The sequence below is a fragment of the Benincasa hispida genome, chromosome 11, assembly GCF_009727055.1.
Source record: "Benincasa hispida cultivar B227 chromosome 11, ASM972705v1, whole genome shotgun sequence".
Taxonomy (NCBI): Eukaryota; Viridiplantae; Streptophyta; class Magnoliopsida; order Cucurbitales; family Cucurbitaceae; genus Benincasa; species Benincasa hispida.
The window spans coordinates 37,763,674-37,784,068 of NC_052359.1; the positions used below are offsets into that span (position 1 = coordinate 37,763,674).

At 27.7% G+C, this 20,395-nt stretch overlaps 1 protein-coding gene and 1 non-coding gene across 8 annotated transcripts; one reads left to right on the forward strand and one right to left on the reverse strand.

Annotated features, from left to right (window-relative positions):
* Positions 1-225: 225 nt before the first annotated feature.
* LOC120091134 lies at positions 226-8,436 on the reverse strand. 7 transcript variants are annotated; one of them, XM_039049000.1, is made up of 6 exons: positions 8,049-8,433; positions 7,849-7,967; positions 7,573-7,761; positions 6,885-6,936; positions 6,626-6,792; positions 226-449 (listed from the first exon to the last, which is right to left on the reverse strand). In XM_039049000.1, exons 1-5 carry the CDS (start codon positions 8,361-8,363, stop codon positions 6,673-6,675), a joined length of 795 nt encoding a protein of 264 aa, XP_038904928.1. In that variant the 5' UTR covers positions 8,364-8,433; the 3' UTR covers positions 226-449; positions 6,626-6,672. The 7 variants fall into 7 exon arrangements, 5 of the variants coding, with proteins under 5 accessions (XP_038904928.1, XP_038904924.1, XP_038904925.1 ...); XM_039048997.1 differs by lacking the exon at positions 226-449 and adding an exon at positions 4,660-4,856; XM_039048998.1 differs by lacking the exon at positions 226-449 and adding an exon at positions 4,660-4,869.
* An 8,872-nt stretch (positions 8,437-17,308) lies between these two features.
* Positions 17,309-17,411, forward strand: LOC120092292. Its single transcript, XR_005485999.1, has one exon. It is a non-coding gene; the product is annotated as a U6 spliceosomal RNA (small nuclear RNA).
* The last annotated feature ends 2,984 nt before the right edge of the window (positions 17,412-20,395 follow it).

Sequence of the window (20,395 nt, forward strand, 5' to 3'; positions counted from 1 at the left end):
ACCAATATCTTACGGTGTTTAAATTGGGATCATTTAAACCAAAGCTATAGGCTTTTAGATATATATATATACTTTCAAAATCATTTGGGATACGTTTACTCTCATTTAATACTATCAAATTAATATGCATGCCTAAAAAAACCATCAACTTAATAAAAGGTGCAATCAAACGTGAGTTATTATAGCCGAGGGACCAATTGTCAGACAACATTTTAAGGTTTGAGATTTGAGAATACTAAATTCTTTCACAATGCAAGAAGAAAAAATAAACAAAAGAAGAACAAGAACAATATCCAGATTTATATTATTTGGTTCACTCAATGTTAGAAACTTACCACAAATTTTTGCTTTTAAAAAATGGAACTAGGACAATTTGAAACCAAAAGCACATGTTCCTTTTACGGTGCTTGGAGTCCAACACTTTCTTGAATCTTTTCAATGAGAGATAACTGCATTTCTAATAGTTTGTCAAAATCCAACACATGAAATCAAACTGATCAATACTCAAACTATTGATTTTCATCTTTTATTTGACATCAGTTTAGTTCTCTATTTTATAAAATCGATCGATTCACGTTAGTTTCTAATAGGTTCCAAAACAGCAAAACATCGAACCAACTATCACCGAGTATAACAGTTTGAAAAAGTAAAAAGAAAAATCCTTACAATGCCATTCATACTAAGGAGGAGTCTCTTGGATTAGAATTGGTACTCCTTTTAGACTTAATTATATATTTTATACAAGTACAAATCAAATTCATAAGATTAAATACCTCAAAGAATCAATCAATTTGTCCTAAAACTAAAAGTTGAAGGATGAAAGTATGATTAACCCAATAAAGACCATCACGAGGCAAACTTTAGATAAAGTTAACTTATTTTTTCATTATTCATGATACACATCCAACACTCTCCCCCATCAGGAAAATCGATCACAAACTTCGCAACTTAGACAAATGAGCAATAAATGAAGTAAAGTATAAAATGTGGCTTTAAACAAAGGTTGAATTATATAAATACTCCTAAACTTTATCTCATTTGTTTCAAAAATATCTTATTTTTTTCAAAAGTTACAATGTTACTATTGACCTCTTATAAATATTTTTTTTAAATAAACATGTTAATCATAATCTCGTAATTATTGATACACTGACATGTCAATTGAATTATTGTCGTTTTGACATGAGAGAGGAAAAGTTGAGTAAAGAAGAGTGAAATAATGTACTGTTCCTTTGCCTATTATTAACCCAACTTGGGCCGAAGATAAAGGTTAAAATAGTTATGGAATTTATTAAAAAAAAATGGTGCATGTGAATCAACTTGATTGGTTTTAGTTGGGCATTTATTTCAGCCTCCATAAACCAATTAAATAAGAAGTTCTAATTTCATTGAATCTGTTTTGCCTACAATAATGCATATTGTCCACTTTAGGCTTTAGGTTTGTAGAGTTTTGCATTATGAATTTTCACTAGAAAATTTGCATAGAAGTTGTTTTGCCCCCTTCAATTCGAACAATGATATTGATTATTATCTTAATCGATAATCGTTGATGGTTCAATCTACAACCTTATAATTGTATTCAACTAAAAAAGGGGAAAAAAAGTTCTCATCTTTATACCATAAAGATCGTAGGCCTTAATTTTGATTGATGTAATTGACTATTGAGATTATTTGCATGTCAATAAACTCATAATTTAAGTGGGTCGTGAAGTGAGTACTCTTCGATAGTTGTTCTTAAAAATTTGTAGCTATTGGCCTTTATTTAATTTTTAGATGAGATATTTTTGTGGGTATTCATTCTCTTTTATTGTATTACATGATTTTTTTTTAAAAGAAAATCATTAGTGAAAAGTAGATAACAAATTAGGAAATTTGGAATTGGAAGTAGTATCCATATGCTTAATTTTAAAAATCAAAATGGTCACCGGAGCTTAAAATTTCATAAAACTCAAATGCAAAATATAAAAATCCAAGAAATCTAGTATAAACTTCAAACAATCATAAAAATATATGAGTTATATATATATATATATATATATAGATGGGTTGGATCAACTTGAATTTTTAATTTTTAAAAGTATAATCTAGACCCAACCCAACCCGAAAGACAAAAAACTCAATCCAACACAACCTAACTCTTACAATTTGAGTTGGATAGTCCAAGTTATAAGGTCATTTGAACGTCGCTAATTGACGTTGTATAAGTTTATCTTCTTGATTGAGATTTTATTTTTAGAAACCTTTAAATAAAATACTAACATATGCATTATTTCCTAAAATAAGTTGAATTATAACAATTTGCACTTTTAACTTTCACATGCTAATTTTAACCAGAAAAAAGGTAATGTAGAAATTTATTTAAGCTCACTAATTTTATGGTATCAAGTTTTGTACTAATTTTAACCAAAAAAAAAAAAAAAAAGTAATGCAGAAATTTATTTAAGCTCTATCAAGTTTTGCACAACTCTAAATATCATTAGTCCATATATTAACTGTTGAATAACTTTATCAAAACTCATAAATTTAATAAAAAGAAATTAGCTCTAATGTCATTTTTCTTTGAAATCTTAGTAATCAATCTTTTGTCATTCATACTTTTCGTAATTCATTATTAAAATTTTAGAATGCTTCTTTTTAACAAATTTTTAAAAGAAAACTTATCATAGGGCAAAAATTGCAATATAACACTTTGCAAGTTTAAAATTAAGATTATAACACTTATTTAGGATTGAAGTATTGTTTAATAAAGTTGAAAGTTCAAGGTCGTGTACGATTTTATTTTAGTTATATCTTTCTTGATACAACTCTGTTATAGCGAAATGATCATTCATTTTCTTTTTTTCTTTTTTTTTTTTACTTTTTTTCCAACCAGACTTACACTCGAAAAAAAATCTTAAATTACCTTAACTTATTATGCCCTCAAAATCTGAAATATAATTCAAGTTTAAACCTGCCTGTAACTTAATTTAACTTATATAAACAAATATGCATTAATTTAACTAAAACAAAGGCCTCACACGAGTACTCTCTTATTGAATCTATTATTATTGTTGTTATTGTTATTATTATTATTAAGAATCTATCATTCAATTTGTACATAATTATTGAAACAATTATTGTAATAAGTACACACTCATATCAAGTCTTTTCCTTTTATATTTGGAACAGTTACAAATATAACAATTAAATCTAAAATATTTGTAGATATAGTACAATATAAAAAAATTTGTAAATATAACAAAATTAATATTTTGCTTTTGAAATCTATCAGTGATGGACATATCGCTAGTAGGGATCTCTCAGTGATAGACCATATCACTAGTAAGAGTCTATCAACAATAGAATCTATCATCGATAGATTTTGTTATATTTGCAATTCTTTTAAAGTGTTGTTATACAGTTAACTATTATCTTTAAAAGTGCTATCATATGCCATTATCCTTTACATTTTGGACAAAATAATTTCCCACGTTTTAGTAGCTACCTGACTTTTATACCATAAAAATATATGATTTGATAAACAACTAAGAAGAAATAGGTTCAATCCATAGTGACCACCTATCTAGAATTTAATATTCTACAAGTTTCCTTAACATTTAAATGTTGTAGGGACAGGTGGGTTGTCTCATGAGATTAGTAAAGTTGTGTATAAGCTAATCCAAACACTCACGCTATATATATATAGCTTGGGCTTAGTTTCTATTCACACCTATCTAGAATTTAATATCCTACAAGTTTTCTTAACATTTAAATGTTGTAGGGTCAAGCGGGTTGTCTCGTGAGATTAATAAAGTTATGTATAAGCTAATCCAAACACTCATATATATATATAATATATATTATTATAGCTTCGGCTTAGTTTTTATTTAGTCTCTAAGTTTCAAAATGTTACATTTAATTCTTCAATTTTGAGTTTGACTTCTATTCAATCCCAAGTTCCAAAATGGTATAATTTTACTCTTGAATTTTGAGTTTTGCTTCCCTAGATTTCAAATTTTACATTTTTAACCTCAATTTTCACTAAATAGTCACTTTTGTTTTTAGTATTAATACTCATTAATTAATTTAGAAGAATAAAAAAATTATCATCATTTCTTTTTCATCACTATTAAATTAATTAATAAACACTAACCCCTATTACTAAAAGTGAGTATTTAACCAATATTATATATATATATATATATTTATGCCAATCTAAGCATATTTAACTTATTAACACAAATACTTTCAATAAAAAGTTCAAGAGTTTAAATTCTCTTACTCTCACGTGTTGTACTAAAAAAATGTTACTTGTAAAAACAATCACAAACATGACTCAACTATTTAAAACAAATATCTCATACCAAAATATTAGAGGTTCAATTTCTTATCCTCATACTAAAACAAATATTATTCTTGTAACTACACTTAAGTATTCTTGTAACTATTGATGTTTTACATAGCAGGGGTAAGGATGGCTTGTCCGTCCCACTCCCATTCCCCATTTTATTTCTCATTATACTTATAAAATTATTTGTATAATTTTGTAAGAGTCAGGATGAGGATTGAATTCCTCCTGCAAAATTATATCCCATTTAGTTTTAACAAAATCAAATAAATCGAATTTTTTAGGAATCAATTAAACCAAATATGTTCAAGTGAAATGTTTTAGTTACGTAGTTTTCACCCAAAAAAAAATCATTTAAGGGATTAATTCTACATGGAGAATTTAAATTTAACGAGAACTTATATAGTATATATACAAAACACTATAATAATGATAAATTAAAAAAGAGGTAGAGCAGAGACGAAAACAAGTCATGAATTCTTTATCTCTGTCTCCATTTGGTGTACAAAGAATTTTGCCCATCTCCTGCCTAAATAGGGAATCTGTGCCCGTTAGTTGCAAGTTACTACGGAAAAAAAATGAGCATCCCAAACTTATAACTAAGTTTGTTTTTTTGATAATTTAGATAATCTAAATCTTTATACCTAGAATTATAGATAGCAAAAATTACATATAGATATCATCTTTAAATAATCATGTTTGTTTTGTAGAAATATTTTTTAAAATACTTAAGAATACTTGAATAATTGTATTTGTTCTTTTAGAATTTTTACTCAAGAATGTCTTACATTTACATAATGTTCAAAAAAATGTCCTTACGATATAATTTGGACTTTTATAACATATTTATTTTTATTAAGTTGAATTTCTTTTTAAATTAATATAGATTTATTGTTTTATTTTTATTTTTCTCAACAAAATATATATTAATTTAAGATTTTTTATAAAATAAATATTAATTTATATTTATATTTGAAAATGTTTCTAAAAAAAAATAAGGGGAAAAATACCTTTTTGGTCCCTAGATTTTGGGTATAGTTTCTAATTTCTATTTGGTCCTGGGTTTTCAAATGTGGATGTCCTTAAGTTTTAAGTTTTGTTTTAATTTAATCTCTAAGTTTTAAAATGTTCTAACTTTACCCTTGATATTTAAAAGTGATAAAAAAAAAAACAGTGAAATTTGATTAACTATAATTCTTTTAATGTCTTTTAATTTATTTATTAACATAAATTGATACTAAAGATGGAGTATTTCATGAATAATCGAGATTAAAAGTGTAAATCTTGAAACATAAGGACTAAATTGAAGTAAAACTCAAATGTCAAAGGTAAAATTGTAATATTTTGAAACTTATGAACTAAATTGAAAACAAACTAAAAAAAACTAAATGTGTAACATTTTGAAACCTATGGACTAAATAAGAACTAGACTCAAACCTAGGAACCAAAAAGATATTTTTCCCAAAAATAAAAGCAACTATAATATAACCAAAGAGAGTGAAACACATAGTTGATGGTTTTTATTTTAATTATAAAATGAAAATAAAAAAGAGTAATATCTATATATATGTAAAAAAAAAAAAGGTTAAAAAAGGTAAAATGAGAATGTCCTGGACACAGAAATCCAAAAAATCTATGTTTCAGGAGAAAATCCAAAACTCTCGAGACGCCCTCTATAAGGATATCCTAGGATACCCGGGCAAATTCACATTACCACAAAACAAACGTGGTAATCCAAATGTCTATTCTGTTAGAATCTTGGATTACCATGAAACAAATGATCCCTAAATGTCAATTTTTAAAGCGTAAGAATTTTCTAACCATGAGCAAATAATTTTCTAATCATGAGCAAACAGCAAATACTTTTCAAAGTCACTTTCTGATCATTCATCTATAAAATAAAAAATGACAAACTGATAAATAAGAATCAAAATCAATTATCTAAGCTTCGTTTGACAATATTTTGTTTTAGTTTTTTGTTACTTAAATATATGTTTGTTTCCTCCCAATTTTTATACCTTAACATTTCTTAAAAAAATATTTGTAATCTTACTGAATTTCCAAAAACAAAAATAAGTGTTTAAAACTACTTTTTTTTTAGTTTTCAAAACTTAGCTTAGTTTTTGAAAACATGGGTATGAAGTGGAGAATAAAATAAACTTATAAGAAGAACTAGTGTTCATTAGATAATATGGGTTCCATCTCAAAACCAATTTGAGATGAAATCTCAGGTTATCTAATAGTATTTATCAGCTTTCATTTAAAAAATCAAAAGGTTAGCGACTGAACAAGCGTTACCTTCTCAGTTCCATCCTTCCAATCTATTTGGCATATAAAAAATTTGATTATGCAGACCCATCTTCATTCGCAGCAGCAGCATCCACCACGGACTTGAGCCATCTTGATAAATTAATCAAGAATGGAGTGTACACAAAATAGCAAGTGATTGTCCAGCTGACTATCCCCTGTATAACGCCAATGCAAGCTTTAAAATTTTTCTAGGAAAGAATTCTTGCATTTTCCTATCACTTCCTAATCTGTGTTTTTCATCACTTACCTCACCAAAGATCTCTATGTTGGCTTTGGGATAATACCAGAGATGGAAGAACCTGCATAAGCATAAGACCAAGGAGTTGAGTACCATTTTGTTAGCGAAAACCGGATCGAAGTCAAAAAATTTGTTTATGAATCAAATGTCACTTGAATATCTCACCGATTTTCAGTAAACTGACTTGAGTGAACTATAGTTGGTTTCTATGGTAAAATCTGCAGTAGCTAAACATCTTAGTCACAAACGGTTGAATGTTCTTTTAAAAGTGTGATGATGTTTCGACCTTCTAAACAAAGGAACTCATACGTGGAAGTAGTGTTTATAAGCTTAATCTTCAAAAACCAAAAACTAAAAATCAAAGTCATGAAACAGAGCCTAAAGCCTAAGTTCTTGACATTCAAGTTTTCATTTAAAATCTCATCAAATAGCAACTTATGAAAGGTTGGACCAAGTGAATAAGGTAGATAAACCTCTCTATAACCCAAACTCAAATGTAGTCCAAGTATAAACTCATTCCTCAAACTCAAATGTAGTCCAAGTATAAACTCATTCCTATGTCTCACTAACAACTAAACTTCTAACATTAGAAAAACTAACTTCTGCATATAAATCATCACATAAGAATGATTTAAACCAACCAATACACATGATAAACTACCAGTACATGAATTGAAAATGAGGGTGGCTCACATACTTCATAATGGGGATCTCAGCCAGAGGGCAGACAAGGCCAAGAACACAAGCGAGCGAGAAGCCAAGCAAAGAACTATCAAGCAATGCCCATATAAACTCGGCCCCAGCAAACAATGCATAAGCCTCAATATTATCAGCTACTCCAGCTTTGTACATTTCAGCACTCAATTCAATAAACAAACCCAATGCTCTGATCAAACAAAAACAAACAATACAAATGAATGAAACAACAAACAATGCTTTCCCCAAATGAATCTTATGAAAAAAGAGCACTCACATTAAGGAAGCTACTGTCCTACCGAAGCAACCCTCTGATTTTCTTGGTGAAAAATTCTCATCTAAGTAGAGTTGAATCAAACCAACAGAACAGTAGAACAATCCCAGCAAGAAAGGAACCTAACAGCATTCAGATTCAAAACCGCTAGTAAGAAATCATCAATTGCCCTAGAAAATAAACAGACAATTCGCGAATCTTACCCAGATGTTAGTATGGAGGGGGCCGATGTGGATGGATCCTGTTCGATAAACGACGAGATTGACGCGAGAATGGAGTCCATCGAGAAGAGGGCCTAAGAGAAAGCCTGAGCCAAAGAGAGCGATGGAGATGGAAGGCCAAGTGGTTCTAAGACTGAGGCTTGTTCTGGCCCTCCTGCTTCCATGGCTGCTGCTGGTGCAGTGAGGTTTTTGCAGAGAAATTTTGGAGTTGGAGTGGAAATGGGATTGGGAAAATTGGAGAGAGTGGGAAAAGCCTAATGCATAGATTGATTGCATCTTTTCTTGTTTCCTTGTCATCCACTAGAATTCATTTTGGAAATGGAAGGGTTATTGAGACCAAATGTGTCTGGAACATGGAATTAGAGTTTTTTGTTGATTTTTTCTTTAAAAAGAAAATGGTTGCAAGTAAACTTACCTTTAAAATACCAATTTCGATGGAAATATCATAAGAAATTCGATGAAAATACCTATAAAATCTCGATATCGATGGATATCTTTTAAAAAATAATTATAATAATTCAAAAAATAAATTTAAATTAATAAATAAACCATTTTATGATTTTTAAACAAGATAACATGTCTATTATTTATATTTGTTTACATTAGTGACATTTTGTTGTTTATTTTTTATATTTCATGGATTTTTCTACGATACGTAGGAAATATCGATCCATCCCTCATGAGTCATGTTGACGTCAAACTATGGAAACATGGAAATATTTATGAAAATATCGACATGTCAATAGAAATTTAATACTATAGGTATAACTAGTAAGAAATATGTCTTAAGTAAGACATGAATTATACGCCTTATTTAGTTAGTGTTGATACCAAAAATCGCACCAAAGGTAAATTTGTATTTGTGTTGAAGGAGAATAACTCGATATCCTGCAAAAATATGAGTAAAGCTAACATCGGTGTGGTGTTGGGTCAAATTCACTAGTTAAAATCGGATTTGAATTTGATTCTACCAGTAAAAACTTGTGTGAGTTAAAAAGCATACCTCTTTTTAGCTGTACCTCTTGAATTATATAAGTCGTCCATGTGATAATCGAATCTAGCTTATCTCTTCGGCTTCCAAGTCATTACTAATCATTAATTCATCCATTTCTCACGTGAATCATCACTATTCGGACCATTACATATTTCAACCCTTGACGTGCTCGACTTTTGGATGGAATTATGACTCTTGATTCACCAATCGTTACTCTCATTGTAATCATACTTTTTAATACCGAAATAGTTGAATTATATAAATAGTCAACAGAAATTGGCAATTTACTAGCCTCCAGATTAACCATCTTAAAAGAAACTTTTAAATGCTAACTTTTAACACATGTATGAGGACTATTTCATCTTTAAAATCTAATGCATGGCTAAAAGGTCATGCAAAACTCCCTACCTCACTTGGGTTAGTTCAATTGAGAGTGAATATGGGTTGCATGCCAACCCCTTTTTTGTACTTTTTTTTTTATAGATATAAATTTTTTAAAGGAGTTGGCCTCATTTTCGAGGTCAACTGAGTTTCCAACCCGTAAGGTGGGGGTCGATAGCTTGGCTGACCCCCCCTTCCTCTCTCTTTAGTCGGGCTTCACAGCTTGGCTGCCAACCTTCCACGGGCTAGCCTTTCTAAAGGGAGGTTGGCAACTTTATTTATTTTTTAAAATTTTTATTTCTTTATATATATTACTATTTTACTCGGCTAAGAAGCATACTTCACCCCTTTACTCTTAAATAGCAAAACAATCCACGGTTGGCAACTTTATTTATTTTTTAAAATTTTTATTTATATATATATATATATATTACTATTTTTCTCGGCTAAGAAGCATACTTCACCACACTTTGCTCTTAAATAGCAAAAAAACCCACCTAAAAGTTTATCAACTTGGCTTCCTAACTCGAGCTATCTGTCGAGTTTAACTTGCTTTTCTTAACTCAATCTTCCAGCTCGATTCGCTCTCTTAGCTCGGCTTACAATCTTAACTCAAATGAATCAAGCTAATTAAAACATTTTCTCAGCTCATTTACCTTTGATTTGATTTGATTAATTGGGTTTAATTTCACCCTCCACAGTTAGGATAGAGTCAAATCTTTTAAGTTGATGGGAGACCTCGATGGAACGACCCTCCTCGCTTCACTATGAACAAATGTGATGATGGTACTCGATTGAATACATTGAATCTAGCCCCTTAATATCCTCCTCCTCCTAACTCGTTCAAATCTCAATTTTAATGTGATAGAGATTAAAGATTGTGGAGATGAGAGCTATTGTTTGAAGAGTGATATACGATGCTTGTGGCTAAAAGGCCAGACGGATTGTTAGCTCGATTGAGTTTAACAGAAGGGGTGCCTTGTTTGATGGTATTTCCTTAGCCATTGAGTGCGCCTCCACCGACTTTGGATTACTCTTTAATTCTTTTGAAAGTTTTGGGACATTACTTCTTTACAAACAATGAGTTACAACCTTTCATTGATGTAAACAATGAGTTACAACCTTTCATTGATGCAATCATCCACACACAAAAAAAAAAAAAAAAAAAAAAAAAAAATAAAAGTTTATTATGGGTTTTTTTTCACATTTTGAATACTTCTAATCATGCTGCACATACTCCACATATCATTAACAAAAGAAAAAATATATAATTGCGGCATACAAGGAAAGATGTCTATTTTCTTTGCAAAACCTAAAAATGGGGGAAATTTTTTTACAAATGTAATGGAAAAAAATTATATACGACTATGGTCAGTGGCGGATTCAGAAATGTTGTTCAGAAGATTTATATTAATTTAGTAAAAGTAAATGTAATGAATGAGATTTAAACATGGGTCTAGAGGGACTGGGAGGCAGATTTACTACTAAGCTAACTAATAGTTTTAATACTATGTAATCATATATATGAATAATTAAATAACTTCATATGACATTATTTTTTGTTTCATTTTAGAGGTTTAAGAATTTTTTTCAGGAATTAACTATATAAATTAGGATTCTTAGTGGATAATTTTCTAAAGAGATTGAATGGGGAATAATTTTTCATGGGAAACTCAATCCCACAAATTTTTCCAGAGATTTTCTTGACTCCGATCTTTACAAAATTAAAAATAGAAGATTTCATCTTGATATGAATAAAAATGGAGATGGGGACGAAGAAGTCATCCTTGTCCCACCCGATCTCGTGACATCGCTATATGTATGTCCGAAAAGGTATACTTAAGTCTCATTATTCAATTGAAAATTTGAATGACGTAGGACAATGATATTTGGTAGACAAAAAAAACAATTTTAAACATGATCTTACATTGATTTTCAAGTTGTCTCTCTCCATTATTATTTATTTTATAATAATACAAGTTTCGTTGTTTCTAAAATATTTTTTAAAATATAATCATAATATTTGATGAGCAAATTACACAAATATATATATATATAAAATCTGTTGACAATTTAAAATTACTATTTAAATTTTTAAATTTAATGCTTATTATTTGCATGAATGTAAAAGTTCAACTATTTTGTTATAGGAACATACCTACAAGTTATGCATTTTTTTTTTTTTTTTTAGTTTTAACACTAATTTTTTTGGTTGAATAGAAGTACTTAACTAGGTGAATTATGCTCAAGATGAATATTATAATTTGTATTTGGGGTTAAATTCAAGAATAATGTGATTTTTAAAAGTAATAAAAAAAATGTGGTATATAGAAAAAAAATTTCAAATATATGTATTAACAAGAGAATTTTTGAATTGTCCTCACATTTTTTATTAAAATAATAAAATGGGTCATACCCACAAGAGTGGACCTTGAATTAATTAGTTACATGGGCTTAACAAACTAATAGCCCAAATATATCAATTACATTTTTATAACTATCTAACAATCTAAGCACATATTTGTCACACACCGGACTGCTCAATACACAATCTGGTTTATATCACTCTACTATATGGAAGCATAGAAGATCGCTAATGGTCAACCAAATGTTTTGACTATCACGACAATAATCAAGCAGTAATGACCAAATATCTTGTGTGTATGACAATCTAAAAAAAAAAGAATAATTACTCACCCAAAACGTATGTAATATTTAGTGTGAAATAACATTTCTTTTTAAATATTTAATTATTACCTGATTGTGCATCAGTCGGTCAAATATTTGTCGATATACTAGTAATATATTTGCTGACTATTCAGACGTAGCTAATACAACACTCCATTTAAAATTTAAAAAGTACAATTAATTTATCTTATTACATAAAATGATAATGGAATAAATATGTAAATAAAATAATATATGGCACTAGGTGGACGATGATCTAGGGTCTGTAACTGGACTTGTGGTGCTATAATTTTAAATCTTTTATAAGCTCATACTTGTAGCAGTATCAGTGGCCCCACTATTTCCAAAGCTTGTGCATTAGTAGCTCGCATTTGGTTAATAGATGCTTGAGATGGGGAAGAAAGTGAGGGAGAAAGTTGTAGGGTAGGTCTTGGGGCCACGAAGTCATGTACCGGATACACGAGTTGGGGAGTCGTAGACTCAATTCGCGATTATTGGTCAACGCTACATGTGTACATAACTATACATGTGATAGTCTGTGTGTCAGGGTGTGCCAAATTCACGTGAACGATGAGGAAGTCATGGACTCCATCCACGACTTAGGTGCTTACTCTACAATTGTGTATAAGGTCCACGATTTTGCTATTTTATTTTTACCAAATCTTTTAGTCTAACTCTAATTTTGTCAATAATTATTAAAATAATATTATGTTAAAAAAAATTCTTGTATTTGACATATTTACATTCTCAATCTTTCTTTCCTTTCTTCTTCTTCTTCTTCTTCTTCCTTTTTTTTTTTTTTTTTTTTTTTTTTTTTTTTTTTTTTTTTTTTTTTTTTTTTTTTTTTTTTTTTTTTTTTTTTTTTTTTTGAGATAATATATTCTCAATCTTTAATACGGTATGAACATGCTATGATCAATATATAAGAAACTTTCCTTTCAACAAAAATTGATTTGCTCCCTAATTAATTGTAAAACACATCATTCAAATTTCAACATAATTAACATTATGTTAATTATGATGTGAAATTTGAATGAAATTTGGGAATGATAATTAGTTAATATGCTAATGTCAAATTTCTTTAAAAGAAAACGGAAAAACAAAATCTCATTTGATCCACTTGTTCAAGTTCACCATCATCCTTCATTATTATTAATTATTAATATTTATTATTATTAAATCGCCCTTCATTATTAACGCTATAAATCAGTCATTTTTTTAATTAAAAAATATCATTTCTTTTTTTTTCTTTCTACAAATATAGCCTAAATAAATAGATTTAACTACATAATTGTTTAAATTTTCCAATGTTTTTACATTAATGAACTAATGAACTAGTATTTTACCCAAAAATCTGACCTAATTTACTTTTTTTCAACTCTTCTTACCTTTCACTTTTTATAATATATATATATATATTCAAACCAAAAGAAGCGGGTAAGAAAAATTCTTTCATTTATGAACTTCCTAAAAACGGTTTTTTCTTCCAAACCTATACAAGTGACGAAAGATTTTCCAAAAATCTACAAATGTTGGGCTCATAAATGTAAGCAAGAACCGGCGAGAAATTTTAAATGAGAAAATAAAGTATATTTGATGTAAACAACATTATATATTTGAATTCTTTAGAAATAAAGCAAGTTATGTTTGAGAAGTGCATGCACAAGACAATTCGTACGATATATCATCTTATACATTAAACAACTTATGTGAATTTTCCAATATATTTGTAAACACACCAAAAAAATAAAGCATGGTACATGCGATGTATATTTTGTATTTTCCAATATTATCAATATATTCAACATGTACTTGAGATCTTAATAAAGAGATTATTGATTTTCAACTAGGAATATAAAATAAAATAAATGAAATATCTTAAAAAGAAGGAAACATTAATTTGAAATATCCCCATTAAATTGATATCAATCGAAATTAAATTTGAAAATTATGTTAATAAGGAAAGAATTAAATTGTATTTTGAAAATTTATTGATGAGAGTTAAAGTAATTAATGATATATAAAAAAATAAAATCTTTATATAATTAATAGTAAATATAGAAATGATATTTTGTTTTTATTTTAAAATATTATGAAATTAAAAGATGAGGGATAGTATCATCAAAATGTTAAAGTGTTCTATGATGTTTTTTTTAGTACAACAATTATGAAGATGGGAGATCAAACCTCCCACCTCTAGGATAGAAGGTTATGTCAACTATTGCAGAGTTGAGTTCACTTTGACAATCCAAAACGTTGCTAAAATATAGTTATAGCATATTTATGCATTTTAGAACATTTGTGAAATATTAGTTATATAATAGGTCAGTTTCCTAATTTTTTCTCTTTTTTTAGTACGATAAGAGTAGAAAGATTGACACATATCACAAGCTGATTGAGCTATGTTCGTTTAGGAATACGAAGAAGAAAAACAAACAACAACCAACCTTAAAAGGAGACATCAATTTAATTAGTGAGGTATAACATCTAATCAATTAAGAATGGAAAGTGTTTCAATCAACATATTTATTGAACATATCATACATTGATTTGTTTTTTTTTTAAGAATATTAACTTCTATATTAAATGTTAGAGATAATGGAGGGATTATATCTTTATGATCTATTTTCCCACATTAATGTAATGTTATGTCCAATACGTTTCGATACTTTAGTTAATGTAGGTTGAAGTAGTGTCAAGTTGCGCACAAATAAAGATTTGTAGCATTCTTTTAAAGGTGGGGTGCCCTCTATTTATACCACCGTCTCGATTAACATATCTTGGACCTAATATTTGGAGACACGTGGTGTATGTGAGGTGTTCAAGAGGGGCGAGATTTGATAATTTGTCAGTTGGTTAGAAGTTTTTACCTCTTTTATATTGTAGATGAGGGTTGCCATGATTCAGGTAGTGTGGGCATAGTTCGATTTTTACTACCAATCAATCTTACTTTGCCAGTATAATTAAATTTCTGCTACGAATTAACCATTGAATCATATTCCGGTATCAATACAATTTATACAAAATAATAATAACAACAATAATAAATTACCTTACTTGTCAATCAAAATAATATTTAATAAATTATGGTTAAATGACAAATTTACAAGATTAGTCCTTAAATGTTTGAATGTGTATCTATTTAGTCTATAACTTTTAAAAAAATTATCTAATAGTCCTTAAACTTAAAATGTAAAATTTTAAATGTAATATCATAATAAATATATAAATCAATTTTATATCATAATATCAACTTTTAATAATTTTATTATTGGACATTTTTTTAATATATAAACCTCTTAAATATTTAGACTAAATTTGTAATTTAACTTAAATTTAAAATATAGCAACAAATATCACCATTGAAATTTTTATATATAATTTATAGAAGTGAAGATGACGCGTTAATGAAGAATGGATCATTTATTTACATATGGTTTTGTTTAACATACTTGTTTGGCAATTTGAGGTCTAACATATGATTAACTACTAATTAAGAATCAATTAGAAAAATAGAAAGTGAAATTTTCAACACAATCAAACTTGTTCTCAATTAAAGAAAATCAAATTTAATTTGTAGATGTTGACAATCGTATTGATCTAATTTCTAAATTTTAAAAAGAAATTTAAATATGTCTCACAACTTTTGATTCTGATTATTATCCTAATGATAGAAAATAATGTTGATGTGAAATATTAATTAGAGTGATGAATAATAGTACCTAATCAAATGTCATATGAAGGTAGGGAAATTAGAGCAATTATAAATAATTAAACAACTAATTTTTGTTAAATTGTATTCCCAAGTAATCTTTGATCTTGTAGGATAAGCTTTAAAACATAATAAATGATTGTCCACTTTGTAATATAGACATTTGAAGAAGTTTATACATGTGAAATAATTTAAGGAATAATACTTTTTTTATCTCTAGATTTTGGCTCTAATTTTTATTTAGTCCCTAGGTTTTAAAATGTTTCACATTTAGTCCTTAAGTTTTGAGTTTTGTTTCAATTTAGTCTCTAAATTTCATACTACAATTTCACGCTTGAGATTTGAATTTTATTTCAATTTGTCTATAGATTTTAAGATTTTACATTCTTAACCTCAATTTTCCATTAAACACTTACTTTCAATCATTGACGTCAATTTTTATTAATTAATTAAAAATAATTAGAAGTGAAATTTTAAATTTAATTTTGAAAATGATAAAAATAGTAAAACTTAATTAATTATAATTCTTTTAACGAAATTTAATTTATGTAACTTCAAAAGACAGAATCGAGTATTTAGTGAAAAATTGAGACTAAAAGCATAAACCTCAAAACATAGGGACCAAATTGAAGCAAAATTTAAACGTCAAATGGTAAAATTATAATATTTTAAAACCTAGGAACTAAATTAAAACTCAAAGCTGAAACACTGAACGTGTAACATTTTGAAACCTAAAAACTAATTAGAAACTAAACCCAAAATCTAAGGACCAAAAATGTATTTTTCCTAGTAATTTATGTATTGATGATTTCTAAAAAAATTATAATGAATGGTTTAAATTGATTAGCTGATGAAAAGTTAAGAGTTTAATTAATAAAAATTATAATTTTTTATGAGATATTTTTCGAACAAAATTTGGATGAGGATATAAATTTATACACTTACGAAAGCTCGTGGTTTTAATTAATACAATTATTAGATTATGGTTTAAATGGATGAATATAAATTAATATTTTTTTTCTAACATTTATAGGCAAAATAGATCTAACAATTCAAATTGCGTTATTAAACTTGTAATTAGATGTTAAATTCCTACTCTATATTTATAAATATAAATATCATAATTAAACATTCAGAATTAATTGTAATAAACTATCTTCTTTCTATATCAAAATAAATAAATAAATAAACTATCTTCTTTATATATATATAATAAACTCAATAAATAGTAAAAAGAAAATAAATAAAACAAATAATTTAAATGAAAGGAAAGAAAGCGACACCGACAGCACATCTTCCTAGGAGCCAGATTTTCGATGTGTCGATCCACTACAGTCTTATTAGTCATCAGAGTAGTAACTGTCGGATTGTCAATCAGCTGTCGTTCGAAATCAGCCATTTGTCCCACATCGATTAGTTTTGATAACACTTCACACTGTAAATAAAGGAGAGTAGCCTCCCAAAACTGTCCCTTCGGGGACATCCGATAAAATTGGAACGATACAGAGAAGATTAGCATGGCCCCTGCGCAAGGATGACACGCACAAATCGAGAAATGGTCTAAATTTTTTTTTCCATCTTTGCCCCTACTCCCTCCCTATATTTACGAATATATCCCTTCCTCTGTTGACTGTTTTCTGACATTGTTTTACACTTATACCCCTCTGTCCATCTCCAGACTTCTTGAATTCAAAAGTTCGGCCAGCATTAAACAGAAGGACATAAATGTAAAAAGTGCTCTTTCTTCATTTACGAATTTAGGCCTTCAATCCATTTCCTTAAATCTTTTTTTGAAATTCATTTTTTGTTTTTGCTTTTAGGAACCTTTAATTATACAAAATTGATAGCATTGTATTTTTCAAACCATTAATGAGGTATTTTCCACCAACATAGTAATCTAATAATTTGTTCTGACTAAAATTAACCTTCAAATTTTAATAATTACATCAATTTATACCTTAAATTAAGTTTCATTTGGATTAAATTTGATACAATTTACTAAATTTGATGTGTAATTGATGAAATTTAAAAGTTTAAAGTTAAAATTAATACAACCTGTTGAGATTAATATTAAACATGATTTTTTTCCAAAATTAAACCAATCTATCCATGATGTTTGTAATACTACACATATTTTCATTATTGTTATTATAGAGAAAATGATTTCACAAATAAAATCTACCAGTAATAAAAGTCTATCATCATTAATAGATTTCAATCCATATACAACTCTAACAATAATACAATATATCAATTATAGAAATTGATAAACTTCAATATAATTATAGTTTTAATAACAATACAAGTTGAACTTAAAAGAAAAAAAGGCAACATTACAAGTTGATGATTGAATTAAACTATCTGTTAGTGATAATTATTAATAGTCTTCAATAATTCTATATACAAACATTTATATACTTCAACAAATATAGTTTAAGTAACAATACAAGTCTATAATTAAATACTATTAATATTAGAAGTCTAAGAGTAATAGATGTTTATAGGATTTAAGTCAGATAAAATTCTATCAACAACATAACTCCAGAACTTTTGATAGAATGCCTATTTGTTGTTGATAGAATTTGTTAAAAAAAAAAAAAATGAGTCTCAAAAAGTGTCTAATAGTCCTATGAACTTTCAATGTTGTGTTTAATAAGCCCTTAAATTTTAAAGTTTAGGTTTAATATTATTGGCTTTTTGGCCCTTAATCTCAAATTAATTAATTTTAATTAATTAATTAATCAATGTTTTGATGATAACAAACTCAATTTTTAATTGCTAAAAATCTTAGTGTTTTAATATGTCCATAGCGTAGAGCTCGGAACAACGATTCCAACACCTCTTGAATCACTCAAATCGGAGCTAAAACGAATACAATATGATTGAAACAAGTCTATAGGAAAATACTGTGGTGGATGACGTGGCATAACCAGACCATTTACATGTAGACATGTGATAGCCAATTGTTGAATGGTGGAATCATTAGAGATTTAATTATGAAGGGACTTTTGATTTTTGAATTGATTTAAAAATAAAAAAAAAATTGAATTAAAAGAAAATTTAAAAGGAAAATATTAATTTAATATTATTTTATGTTTGTATCTAAGGCTAGTTTTTTTAACACATATTATTTTTTAATTTTTTGGATTGACTTCAAAGAGAATGAATTTAAAAAGAAAATGAATTTAAAAGAAAATGAATTTATATTTATGTATAATTTGTGTTATACAGCTAGTTTTTTTGGACACTGGTATGTTTTTTTTATTTTTTGGATTAATTTTAAAAAGAAAATGAATTTAATATTATATTTTATTATATCTAACGGACTAGTTTAGTTTTTAAATCTGCTCCACCATTGATTTTTCTTTCTTTTTTTTCCCAAATCCAATGTTCCAATTAATTATGGTTTCTAAAATTTTTTTCATGCTCTATATAAACATCTTCATATCTCCAAATTTTAAACAAAACAAATTTTAACATTTCATAATCTACCAAAACTCAAAAAGTTTCATTGTTGACTCTCTATTAGTCCCAAATTTTTTTTTCTTTTCATCTTATTCTTGAGAGAGTGTTATTGTACTGTGAGGATAAACTTGTTGAGTGCTTAAACTTGTAAATCCACTATAGTGAGAGTTGCAATTGTGTTCTTAAAAAATTCCGAATTTTGTAAGGTTTGGAATCTAACCGTGGGAAAGGGATCAGGTTTGCTCTGAACCGTAAAAGGACCATGGTATAGTACGGTTAGGGCTCTAATCGTGGAAAGAGTCGGAAAGATTATTCAAATTCTCAAGAGGCGTTTGGGGAGTGGAATAGGTGAGTTTAGACCGAACCACTATAAAATTACGGTGTCTTTCTCTAACTTTTTTTTTTATTTTGTAATTAATTTTAAGTAATTTATTGTATGTTTTAAGTTTGGTTTTTCTATTTATTTGCTAAAATTTAATAGAATTAAAATTAATCATATTTTTTATCATTTTATTTGTTGCATAAATTTTGAATTTTTCTTATTATTATATAAAAGTGTATTAATTAGTTTAATTAGGTTAATTTAGAAAAAAAAAGATTTAATTAAATCTATTCACCCCTCTAGGGTTCCATATCGAATCCAACAATTGGTATGTTGCTCTTCTTGAAATATTTATTTTTGATAAACTTAATTGTTCTTGAGCTATTGAAACTTTAGGTTTTATCCTTTTACCTATAGTAATCTATTAACAAAGCTCATTTCTTTAATGAATACTTATTATTGTTTATTGAAAAGAAAGAATAAGGATTTTTTCTTGCTTTCTATTGTTATGATTTATGAGTATTATTGAGGAAGGTTTTAAAACTCCACAAAAGATGTTGATTGGTGTTAGCAACTATAAAACCTTAAGAATAATGGTAATAAAATGAAAGAGAGCCTGCTCCTTTAAATGCCAAAGAATATTAATTGCTTATTATTTGGTTGCTTTGAATGAAGTTTGAAGTATATAGAGTGTCTATTTTGCAAACCGCTAAAGAGATATGGGAATAAATTAGAAATTATCATATGAGGAATGAGGGTTAAGTAAA